Below are 12,385 nucleotides of genomic sequence, written 5' to 3' on the forward strand. Positions count from 1 at the left end.
AGCCTCCCAAGTAGCTGGGACCACAGGCACCTGCCGTAACGCCCGGCTATTTTTTGGTTGCAGCCATCATTGTTATTTGGTGGGCCCGGGCTGGATTCAAACCTGCCACCTTAGGTGTATGTGGCTGGTGCCTTAGCCACTTGAGCCACAGGCAACGAGCCGAGCACTTCTGATTTGCGGGAACAAACATATGGTAGGCCAGGGAATTTAAATGGGGATAGCTAAACATTTTCCTTATTAGAATAAAGTGCAGACAAACTAAGATTCTTACTTCACTTCTCCCTATTAAGTGGGATAATCCCTCTAATGTGTAACATTGATGTAATGCATAATGTGGGCAAACACTCGATATCCAATGGGAAAGGACAACTGCATAAAGTATTTTTAGATTACTAATGATCGGCAGATAAACCTGCCTTGGGGAGCAATTAGAAGTAGTCATTAGAGAAGGAATCCAATTTCAAGTGTTCTTGGCAATCAGGACTGAGATATCATGAGCCCAACAGACCACAGACACATACACAGTCTTAGGCTGGTGGAAATGGTGGGGATACAGATAACACCATGTCACAGCATGTTATTCTTAGCTTTAAGATAATTATAAATACCATATTTGGTTCTCATTCTTTTGAATCCATTGAAAAACCTTACTCACCTGCTGGAGTCCATCCCTGCAAGTTGACTATACCTCTAGATTCGCAAATTCTGGGTTCAATCTTCCAGTTTGAGATGGCACGCCCCTCCCCTTCCATCAAAGAATCTAAAGTCCATATGCAACAAAACTAATTCCCTCTCGAGTGCTTTCTAGGTAAAAATGTAGAAGAGGTGATATTCACAAGGGGAAAAAGAACTAAAGGAGTGTAGAAAGTAGGAACAGAGGAGATAATTCTCTGAATGAAAGAGCAAAGCCTTTTTCCTCTAAAAGATGAACACTATGGTAGACGGCGATTCTTCTGGAGACAAAAACAAAACAAAATTCTTCAGGGTCACTTTAGGAACCAAACAAAGAACTCCTCAGAATAAAAAGGCTCTTGCTGCTGGCCCCAACATCTTTCTTAAAACAAGAACCCAGCTAACAAAAGGGTGGTATAGTGTGCAGGATTCAGAGTGTTGAGGACAAAGCCGCCTGCATTGAGATATTGGACCTCAGAGGGTAAGTGGGTTAGAAAGAGGTTTTGGAGCATAATGAGGTTTACAAAAGCATCCAAGGGTACCAGAGGTTTTTACTAAAGGAAACCAAATGCAGCATACCCTCAGGTAGTGTATCACCAGGGGCTAAAAAGAAACCAAACAGTGATTAAATGAATTTCAGCAATGGTGTTCAAAAACTGAAATTATGTGGCAAATACAACTAAAATTCTGCTGTAAGTTTTTCATCTAGTAAGCAAGGGGGGAGGGAAAAGGCAAACACTCTTTGCCTTGAGAGGAATACAGTCGCACCATTAGGAAACATTCAGTGAGGTAAGGAAAGGATGAATAAAGGGGAAAACAATGGTTTTGCTGGTAAGTGATATGCTGCTTCTGGCAGAAATGCTTCTCTTCCTGAGGACAAAAGGAGTGTGAAGAGCACTAGGCATTTGAAAGCCTACAGAGTTAAGAACTGACAGATGATCATTATGGAAGATTTTGGTAGACTCTGACCATATCTTCAACAAGAGACTGAAGCTTCAGGTCCAGAATGGTATTCTCCGGCTTTGGAGGTACAGAAGGTCTTTTTCACTTTTTTGAAGAGGTCAGCGTCTCCTTTCTTTCTTTCTGCTCAATGGAATATTTTCCTTGGGAAGGCCAGCCTTTTTTTGACCCTGAAAAGAACTCCTCCATCAGCTCTTCAAATTTCTGTCACAGATACAAACTTCTGTCCACAAATACCATTATCTCAATGGCTGGCTCCTGTGTGATGTTGATCCTTCACTATCATGGCTCCATGCTACTGTGAGAAACGGAGACAAGAGACTTGTGTAGAATTTTGCCTTTAGGTGTAGGTAGGATATGGGGTGCAACGAGATGTCACATCTCACAGATCCAACTTTTTAAAGTGCCTATGCTTCTCCTTAGGAAGCATGTTGATGATTTTCTTTAGCACAAATATGATTTTTCTGATGGTAGAAGTGGTACTTGCTGAGGGCTGATGACTCTTCATGTTAGTGCAGTGGTAATCTGGAATCTTTAACTATGAGACCAACCTAGAGCTAGGGCTCTCTCATAACCAAGGAGCAAAGATTTATCAAAGGAATTAAGGCCCTTGCAAACAAGCAGAAAGCATCTCAGGTCACTTTGTAAACTCGTCTATAGTCAGATTATTTCTGATAAGCCAATTCCTAATTACTTCAGAGATATCAGGCTTAACATCTTTCACAAGTATATAAGGAAAATCCTCTGCAGAGCTTTGGATGTAGACAAGTCAATTCTATTTGTTCTTCTTTAGGTCATATGGAAATAGTCTTACTTCGAATACTTGGAGGCCACATCTGCAAAATGGTATGATCCAAGATCTAGATTGCCAACGTGTTGAGCTGAAGATGACAATTGAGACATCTAAGGCACAATCAGAATCATGATTCACTCTTTGAAGAAGGACCAATGTCTAGTTATCGATGCTAGACAACTTGCATGGAAACTATGAAATATATTCAAAGGGTCCAAAGAAGTGGCCTGAGGATTAAATGATTAGAATTCAGGATGAAATGTGATCCAGGGCAGAGATCCCTTATGCAGAGTTCTGTTCTTGGCTGGGCAAATATTGTCATAATTATACACTGACAGCTGGAATCATTAGGGAGGCACATAACTGAACAGGGAGCAAAGCCAACAGAACTGGGCTTTACAGAAACATTTGAAGAGGTGATAATCCTGTGAAAACTCTCAAGGATACCCAGATATTTTGACCTTTAAGGTTAAAGTCCAGTAAAACAAGGTGTTATAAAGGTCTTGCCAACATGCTTAAAACCAACATTCTGCTCACTGAAATGTTCTCCTTGGGAAGGCCAGCCTTTAAGGTACAACTTAAAGACATATTTGCCATTAGGTACAGTGCTGCTTCTCCCTGTGAAGGATGCATTCCCTATGGCTGGGGGGGCATATAAAATGATCACTGCTGCCAATAAAGGCAGTTTGTTGTCAATATACTGGCACATTTGAAATTACCTAAAGGGTTTGACTGGAAGCATGCTCCCAAAGAAAGAGATACTCAGTGTTTATCCCTGGAGAAAGGATTTACCCCTTCTAGGTTAACCATTTGCCCATCTTGCCTAATCTTTGTATTTTATCTCTGCCCTATTGGTGTAATGTATCTTAAGAGATAGTGCATGATCAGGGCAACAATCAAAATTTTAGTGCTCTATTTCAGAAAAAATGTTTAATTTACCTGGCTTCTGGTTTGTGTTTTTTTTAAAAGCTCAGTTTTAGATGGGGCCAAGAACAGATTTCACCAAATGTGACTGCCTCTTCCCTGAAGCAAATAAGCATGACTGTATAGAACTTCATTATATTAAATAACATGCTGAGGAACTCAGTTAGGGACATATCACCAAGGGGAAGACTGTTAGTGAATATGAATTAGCCTAGTTGTTCTTCCTGTTGATTGTAAATAAAGCAGGAAGTCACTGCCCTATGCACACCCTAAAACAACCTAATTTTAGAATTTAATCCTGAAGAAGGTGATATTTTAAAAGGCATATAAAGGCATATTTATATATCTGGTAAGGAGCTCATTTTAAAAGGCCCTCTCCAATGTTGTTTGTACATGGAGGGACTATTAATAAAAAAAGAAAAAAGCAAACAAGTATAAACCTATTTCTTTCATTATAGATGTAACTGTGAAGCTGCATTTTTGGTTGGGATAAAATTAATCTTTTTAATTTAATGCTCTGGCAATGGCTATATTGGATTCTAACCAGGGAAGTTACTGAGATAACGTGAGATACTGAGTATCTATGATCAACTGGAAATGTTAAAAACATTTGGTTAAATATCATTAATAGGATGATATAAAATATTTTCTCAATTTATAATAGAAACAGAACCAATTGTTCTTCAATGTGCTTTATATTATGCAAAAATCAATCGTTATGTGTACATCATATCAACAGGGAAGAATTTTAATAGTGGAGTCAGTGATCTTTTATACAAATTCCACACTTCTGCTAAGTCGCCTAGTTCAAAGACACGCAGCAATCAGAGATCTTTGGAAACTGGATACACACCACACCTCCTTTCAAGGCATGTGGTAACTACAGTTTCCAATGAGAGCTCTGTATTTCTGATCACAGATGCAAATTCTTAGCCACCTATATTCCATGTACACTGGGACAATGAGGAGCAATACAGACAGGATTATCCAACATCTGTGGCATGGTTAGATGCAGCCCTAATGGAGGGAGAACTATTGATGTTCTGCAGGATTTATTATTTTTTTAAGATACTCACATATACACACAAAACAACCAACAGAGTATTTACCTGCAAGATACAGGCATTCTTTATGGTGTAAGAAAGGGCACAGTACTGAGGTACACACCCATTTCTGTATTGAAACCTATGGATGGCCAGGTACCGGAAAGCTGTGGTGGAGCTGTAGTTGTGGATTCAACTCCAAGCAAAGTGGACAAGAAATACAATGGAAATTAGGAGCATTATCTTGCCCCCAGGGCCTATCTGGAATTTGCATAGTAGACATATGCAATCTATTTCTGGTAGCTAGAACATACCCTCCTTTCATATCTAAATAGGAATATACATAGGAAATATATACGAATCATTCTTTTCTATGAGAAGGTAACAAAATACAGGTGTTTTGTCAGAAAGCAGGACAATGATTGTTATGTGTTAAGTGCTCAGTTAGTTGGGTATACCTCAGGTGACCTGTGGCGCTACCAGAACAGACCAAGATTCGCTGTATGCAGTACTGTTCAGCTTATTGTAGGAAATGTAGTTTACTGTGGTATGTAGTTTAAGTATATAGTTTTCGTGGAAAATTGGCATTTTTTTCTTAGGGGCAAAGGCAAAATCCATAATCTACTTGGGCCTTGAAGAGACACAAATATGAAATATATCATACCTATCTGTATTCCACACAAAACTGCAAACATTGCATCCACTGTGCTGTTATGGGGTCAGGAAATTTGGACACAATATCCTCATCTCTGGTGTAAATGGCAACACTAATAAAGCTCTTCTTTGAGAGATGTATATCTCCAAGGTACACACCAGGATTTATATACTGGACGGCAGAATATACTGGGAAAATACCCTCTATTTCCAGGAAAGCTAAGAAAAAGGGAGACTTTTGAGAGGTGAAATATTTTTGCCCTTTTTATTTCCCTTCAAACAAGTAACCCAAGCATGCGAGCAAACAGGGAATCTGCAGCACAGGCACAGCAGCAATCTCTCGGGCAGCACTTTCCGTGAACCTGGGTTAACATCTGGACCGGCAGCCATTTGGAATGAAGAGTCGAATCTCTGCTGCCCGCTACAGTGCAGCGTGGCATACACCAACAGCCCTGGGGCACTCCTTCTGCTCTGGAGGCTCCCACTGACACGTAAGCTGGGGGACAGACAGAGGTTTATCCTCTTCCAATTGCCTGCAACTCACGTTGCAAGCTGAACTTGCTGGGTTTGCCACCGAAAACACAAAGCTTCCTCTGCATCTCCTGATGTATGTTTTTAAAAAGCAGCAGGGCCCTTCACACAAGGTTCATGTTCTTATTGTTTGCTTGAGCGTTTCTGATTTGTTGGGGGGGAAGAAAAGACCCTTGATGTACGAAGTTGGGCTTAACTCCCCAGAGCCCAACTCTCCCAAGGTAACTCACTGCTTCAGGGTACTTTACCTTCGTGTGGGGCTGGGTCTTGATGGAGCCGTATTCATATTTCTTCTTTCCGCTGCCTTATTAATATCTGAAAAGAATAATCAACCCATCTGTTCAATGCTACGGAATAAAAACAAGATCATCAGCACATTTCAAATGAAAGCAACAACAAAAAACTACAATGACAACCAGATGGTGTAAGAAAATTCATTCAGCAGAGACACACTGTCACTTGGGCAATTTTTATTAAGTTAAAGCAGTACATTGTCATGGCTTGGTAAGGAATGTGCCTCACTTTTCTAGCTATCCCACAGTTTGTGTAAAAGTAATTACATCAATGTTTTAACACCCTGCCAAGCCCTAATGTAAAATACCCCCTCAAAAAGGGGGAGACATTGCTTTCTAAACTCTTGGAGAGCGAGTGATAAGATTCTTTCTATGGGGAGGAATGGGAAAAGATAAAGAGAGTTTAAGAAAACAGAAGAGCAAAGGCAAATAATTCTATTTTATGTTACTAAGAAGTAATAGCTAGACTCAACTATCTTAGAACTTCCAATATTCCATGAAGACCTCCTTTTAGTGTGTCTTGTGTTGCATTCCACTGGCTAGAATCTTCCAGACTAAGATGCAGGAATAACTTTTTAAAATAAAGAATATGACTTGTTAACATCTAAAACCTTCATTGATAAATAACTAAGAATTAAAAATTGGCATCTGATATAGGAGGAACATTAGGTAATAAAATCTGCCTCTTAAGTGTTCATTAAAGGAAGTTAGCAATACAACTAGATTAAGGAACAACAGTGGAATCTTCTTATAGAAAAGCCAATTTGTAAAGTTAAAGTATGCTTTGCTAAAAATAGAACATACCTGCTTTATAAAGATTAAAGTGAATACTTCAGATTGAATAGAAAAATAAAATTGCTTTCTTCTACAGTACAGTTTTGTTCCCCTTATGCCATATGAAGCAATTAATAGTGTATCTAAAGATATCAAAATACATAAGTACTCACATAATTAAAATGCTTTAAAATAGTAATTATATGTTTTAAAAATTCCAACCAGATTCCTATGACATGAAAGATCACTGCAGTAACAAGAAACTTAAAGGTCTGGTATAGATTTTGCTATGTTGCCAATTTTTTTAGTTCATGTTTAAGTGAGGATTGTTTTTAGTTCATGTTTTTGCTATGTTGCCAATTTTTTTAGTTCATGTTTAAGTGAGGATTATATTTCACTTTAAATCCAAAGTCTTTATCATGTTTAGAAGAATGGCTTTTGACAAAACTGAAGATAACATATATCTAAATAGTCAGAGAAGCATATCCTACCTAATTTATTTCTAAACCAGATATCCTTTTATTTCTTAAAAAACAGAAAATATTTCCTATACAAACCGTAGCCAGTAATATCTGACCATAGCTTTGGTAATACATGGGGCACTTTTACAATTTACAACTCTTATAGCAAATATAAAATTCTTTTATATGTAATAGTGAACAATATTAGATCAGATTTAGAAGGACTTAATAACTTTGCTCACTTTATTTGAAGTGCCACTTTCTACCAGAGAGGAATTATAATCTAGAGAAAAATATAATATCTTTAATTACTATTTTTTTTCTTTTTTTGGTTTAATATTTACTTTTTTTTAAGACAGAGTCTCATTCTGTCACCCTGGGTAGAGTGCTGCTCTATCACAGCTCACAGCAATCTCAAACTCTTGGGCTCAAGAGTTCCTCTTGCCTCAGCCTCCCGAATAGCTGGGACTACAGGCACCCGACACAATTCCTGGCTATTTTTGGTTGTTGTCTGGTAGGCCCGGGCTGGGTTCAAACCTGCCAGCTCTGGTATATGTGGCTGGCACCCTAGCCACTGAGCCACAGGCGTCTCAAACTCCTAAGCTCAAGCAATCTATCCACCTTGGCCTCCAAGAGTGCTAGGATTACAGGCGTGAACCAATGCACCCAGCCATATCTCTAATAATTTTAAGTAGTTTTCAGTGTCTCTGGGATACATTGGGTATGTATTTTTTTTTTTTTTTTTTTGAGACAGAGCCTCAAGCTGTCCCCTTGGGTAGAGTGCCATGGCATTTCAGCTCACAGCAACCTCCAACTCCTGGGCTCAAGCGAGTCTCCTGCCTCAGCCTCCCAAGTAGCTGGGACCACAGGCGCCCGCCACAACGCCCGGCTATTTTTTGGTTGCAGCCGTCATTGTTGTTTGGTGGGTCCGGGCTGGGGACTCGAACCCGCCACCTTAGGTGTACGTGGCTGGCGCCTTAGCCAGTTGAGCTATAGGTGCCAAGCCACATTGGGTATGTATTAAGATTTCTTTTAAGTACCATAACGTCAGCAGGAGTCCATGTATTAAATGACCTCATGAATAAAGAAAATGTATCTAAACACTGACTAGACCTGGCAAATATTTAGGTTAACAGTGGACAGAACATATAAGTTCTTCCTTAATTGGTCCGTTTTTTATTGCCATAGTTTGCCCTTCATATATGAACAAGAATATTACACCAAAAAAGAAAAAAAAAGAATATTACACCATATAATTCGTATAATTATATCCAGTTCTGTTTCTACACACAGGACTGGGGAGACCAAAGTGGTCATGTATTATATTTCTTTGGGGCGAAACTGGTTCTAGTTGGAATGAAGAAATCTTTTTGCCAATTATTTGAAAGCTTATTTAAAGAATATTCACAATTGTATCTTTAAACCATTTTGACTGTAATTTGTCTTCTACATCTATTTGCACTGACTAGTCTAAAGCCGTTATATCTGGATGGCATGGGACATTTCTTGTGCAAAAAAGAGAATTTTTAGACCATTTCTTTAATTTTAGGGGTTAATAAACTTTTAGTGCAGTATATCAAGTGTTTGTTTACCCCTATTTGGGTGTTTTTAAACTTCTACCTTGAATGAGATATGGAAAAAATGAAACCTGGAAATTTTTGATGAAGTCTCATTTCTATCCAATAGAATTGTTCAGGTTGGGGGTTTTCAGTGATAGTTGTGAAAACATAACCACCAATCTCCACAGACCCCCAAATCTTAACATGTGCATATAAAATCTGTAAGTTCATAAAAACAGGAAGAAGAGAAAGGCCACCCAAAGTCTGAATAACCCAAGGAACTCATTGTAATAGAGCAAAGATTTAAGAAATCAAGAAAAACTTGTTCCATTCTAATATTGTCTCAGAATTTGAAAACCTGTCAATAGGAAGTTTTTTCTTTGATAATGCAAATATTGGGACTGCTAAAGGGGCAGTCCCCTTTATTATTATTTCAATTTGATTATTTTCTTCCTAAATCCTTATAAGGATATAAAAGCAACATCAAGGAAACAGAAATGGTATTAATGTAAAGGAGAAGGGGAAAAAGGGGAAAGCCACTTGGACATAAAATGGGAAACTATAACTGGAGAAAAGTTAATCAACAAGAGGGCAGTGGCAACTTGGAAGTCTCTCTCAAGGAGAGATGGGAGTGCTTCCTCTGCTTAGAAGAGAGTCTCTCAGTAGCATCTCCATGTTAGGTTGGTGGTACTTCTATACCTTGTTAATTATATTAGCAATGTGAATACCATTTAAAATCATCATCATCACCATGGGGTACTTAACTGTAGCCTGAATATCTATAATTTCTAAGTAGTCTTTTGGAAAAAGTTAAAACCATTTCTCAATTAAGAACTTTTAGACAAGAAAAATAGCATCAACTCAAAGCATTTACATAGAAGGAAAAAAAACCCAGAAAATAATCCAGGAAACATGCAGGAAGTGGCAGAGCCATTTTATTTATTTATTTTTAGACAGTCTCACTTGGTCACCCTTGGTTGAGTGCCGTGGTGCCATAGCTCACAGCAACCTCAAACTTTTGGGCTAAGTGATTCTCTTGCCTCAGCCTCCCGAGTCACTGGGACTACAGGCACCCACTACAACATCCAGCTTTTTTTTTTTTTTTTTTTGCAGTTTTTGGCCGGGGCTGAGGTTTGAACCTGCTACCTCTGGCATATGAGGCCAGCACCCTACTCCTTTGAGCCACAGGTGCTGCCCTGACATACAGCTAATTTTTTTAGAGATGGGGTCTTGCTCTGGCTCAGGCTGGTCTTGAACTGGTGAGCTCAGGCAATCCACTTGCCTTGGCCTCCTTGAATGCTAGGATTATTGGATGAACCACTGTATACCACAAAAGAACAGGGTGAAGAACTCCCAAAGAAAGAAACAGTACAATCTACATAGATTACACAATGGTCCTTAAACAATGTTACAAATGAAAATGGGTGTTTCATTCATAGTACCAAGAACTGCTTTGCTTTACCTATTTTTTAAATGTAGTAACTCTTTTTGCCTTAAAATCAATTTCTATACTTCACAGACCTATAGCAATAGTAAACAACGAGGGCTCGAAATTACAAGAACAGTGTTAAAATTTATAGGAGGCTATTGCTTTGGACTAAGGTTCTGAACAAGGCCCAAAAGACCAAACCAAAATGGAACTCATGTCTAAGTTCCACACCACTAAGACAAAAACCAAGATCTTTATCTGACTTTTTGAGAAATCAGGAGAAAGAGAGGCCAGGTTTAAGTGGCATGATAAGGAAGTCCCCTCCACTTTACCCTTTACAAGAATAGTGAAATGACCAACCCACTTTTTCTTTGTTTCTGGTTTCCTCAGCCTCCTTTGCTATCTATAAAGCCAGCCCTCTCTGCTGAACTAATCGGAACACTCATTTTATATTACAGAATGAGGAACTGCTTGAGTCTAGAATTGCTAATAAGGTCTTTAAATTTGTTGTAATTTTGTCTTTTGATAGCAGTATGAACCACAATGCTTTGTGACAGTACCACCACTGGCTTGAAAGAATCCAGAAGCCCATGCAATTTTAATAACTGACTACAAATGAAATAAAACTCCCCTAAAAGGCTTAGCTGAAAACCAACTAACAATCAGGAATTACTAAAGTGGAATTACATGCTGATAAAAGATAATGCCACTTGGAAAACCATACTGACAAGGCAACAGATATCACACATTAGATCCTCTAAACTGGGAGAGGAAATGACAGGACTTCTCACTAAATTATATTTATGAACAGACTTTGATGATATATTGTTAACATCAGGGATATTGTAATGAGTTACAGGGATAAGAGAATGCTATGCTTGCTTTGTTTCTAAATCAGCCCCTTAAGCTCACTTTAAATACTACACAGTTCATTATATTTGATTATCTCCTTAATTCTCTAATTAATTTTCTTTAACTGTATTGGAATATTATTCCTCAAAACAGGAAATGGAGAAACAGTAACATTTACAGAATGCTTACTTTGTCCTCAATCTTATAAAAGAAGATTATGTGCATATTTCATTCAATCTTTTTACAACTCTTGAAGTGCTATTATGATTTCTGTTTTGCAAAGGAGAAAATCTGAGGTTTAGCGAAAATGATTAATCTGAGGCCACATGATGATCAAGAGCCAGAGGTGAGACTCCGATTCAGGTCTTTCTCACACCCCTGTTTAAACATTATGCTATGCTGCCTCCAACTGGGAGTGGGAAGACATAGTTTCCATTTAGCATAACTGATGCTATAGTTTCCATTTAGACTCTCTTCCTAGGGACTCCCACTCGATCAAATGCTACAAAACATGGACAAGGCCCAATCTATATTCGATACAACATTTAAATGCCCCAGAGACACCCAATAGGGCAGGACCTTCTTATTCCTAAAACAACAAAGTTTCTGGTTTTTGCTACTGCATTCTTTTCACTTCATATCTTTAGACAAAACCTCACTTGATAGTCAATTTCTTGTCCTTCTAATTTTCACTCTTTTAAGGAAAGAGTACTTGGCTGGGGATTAGCAAATTTGAGTTGTAGTCCTACTTTGGGTTAATCTAGTCAAGTCATTTGATTTCTCTGACCATATACGTTCTTGATGAAATGGATATTCTGCCTGTGTTACCTATGCTGATTCAAGGATTAAAAATTAGCTAAAATTCTTAACATAATTGATGCTATTTAAAAAAATTAGCTAAAAGAAAAAACTACTTTGGATTCACAAAGGTTAACCTGAAGTCTCAGATACAGAAAATTTAAAACAAGATTTTAAAAAGGCAAAATTTTGACTAAACTGTGTAAGTAATAAACTTGAAAAGAAAAGCTTATAATTAGTACACTGAATGTTTCACTGATTCACCATTTGTCAAACGTCTATGTGTTACACAGCTAGGCCTTGGATATGTGGAAATTCTAAGGCTAAAGTCCCTGCCTTAAAGGAGTTCACTGTTTAACAAAGGAGAGGCACATGTACAGAGATAATTACATTGTAATCGAAAGTGGCATTATGTATGTGTATATGTATATACATAATCTAAAGTGGCATGTTTGCTGTAGGGAAGAGGAGCCAAATGGGAGAGAAGAATGGTGGGGTGGGGAAGGAGGCAGGAAAAAGGCCTAAAAAGAACATGTAAACCAGTTCCTTCTTTTTTTCTTTTGCAAGTGGAACAAGAGAAGCAATAAACCTAGGTCTTGAGGGATGAGTAGAAGTTTATTAGAAAGAGAAAAGTTATTGGAG

General features: G+C 38.2%; 1 protein-coding gene across 4 annotated transcripts in view; it reads right to left on the bottom strand.

Annotated features, from left to right (window-relative positions):
- The window catches only part of NCOA5 (nuclear receptor coactivator 5), a 34,057-nt gene that overhangs the window by 13,717 nt on the left and 7,955 nt on the right, over positions 1-12,385 (bottom strand). For 2 of the 4 annotated variants that reach the window (XM_003787667.3, XM_023511911.1), the window contains exon 2: positions 5,826-5,892. The exons of the other annotated variants lie outside the window; for them this stretch is intronic. In XM_003787667.3, coding sequence (XP_003787715.1) covers positions 5,826-5,863 — 38 coding nt within the window. In that variant the 5' untranslated portion in view covers positions 5,864-5,892. The remainder of the gene's footprint in view (positions 1-5,825; positions 5,893-12,385) is intronic. 4 annotated transcript variants of the gene reach the window in all.

Source organism: Otolemur garnettii, unplaced genomic scaffold (assembly GCF_000181295.1).
Source record: "Otolemur garnettii isolate 467f Iridium unplaced genomic scaffold, OtoGar3 scaffold00023, whole genome shotgun sequence".
NCBI lineage: Eukaryota > Metazoa > Chordata > Mammalia > Primates > Galagidae > Otolemur > Otolemur garnettii.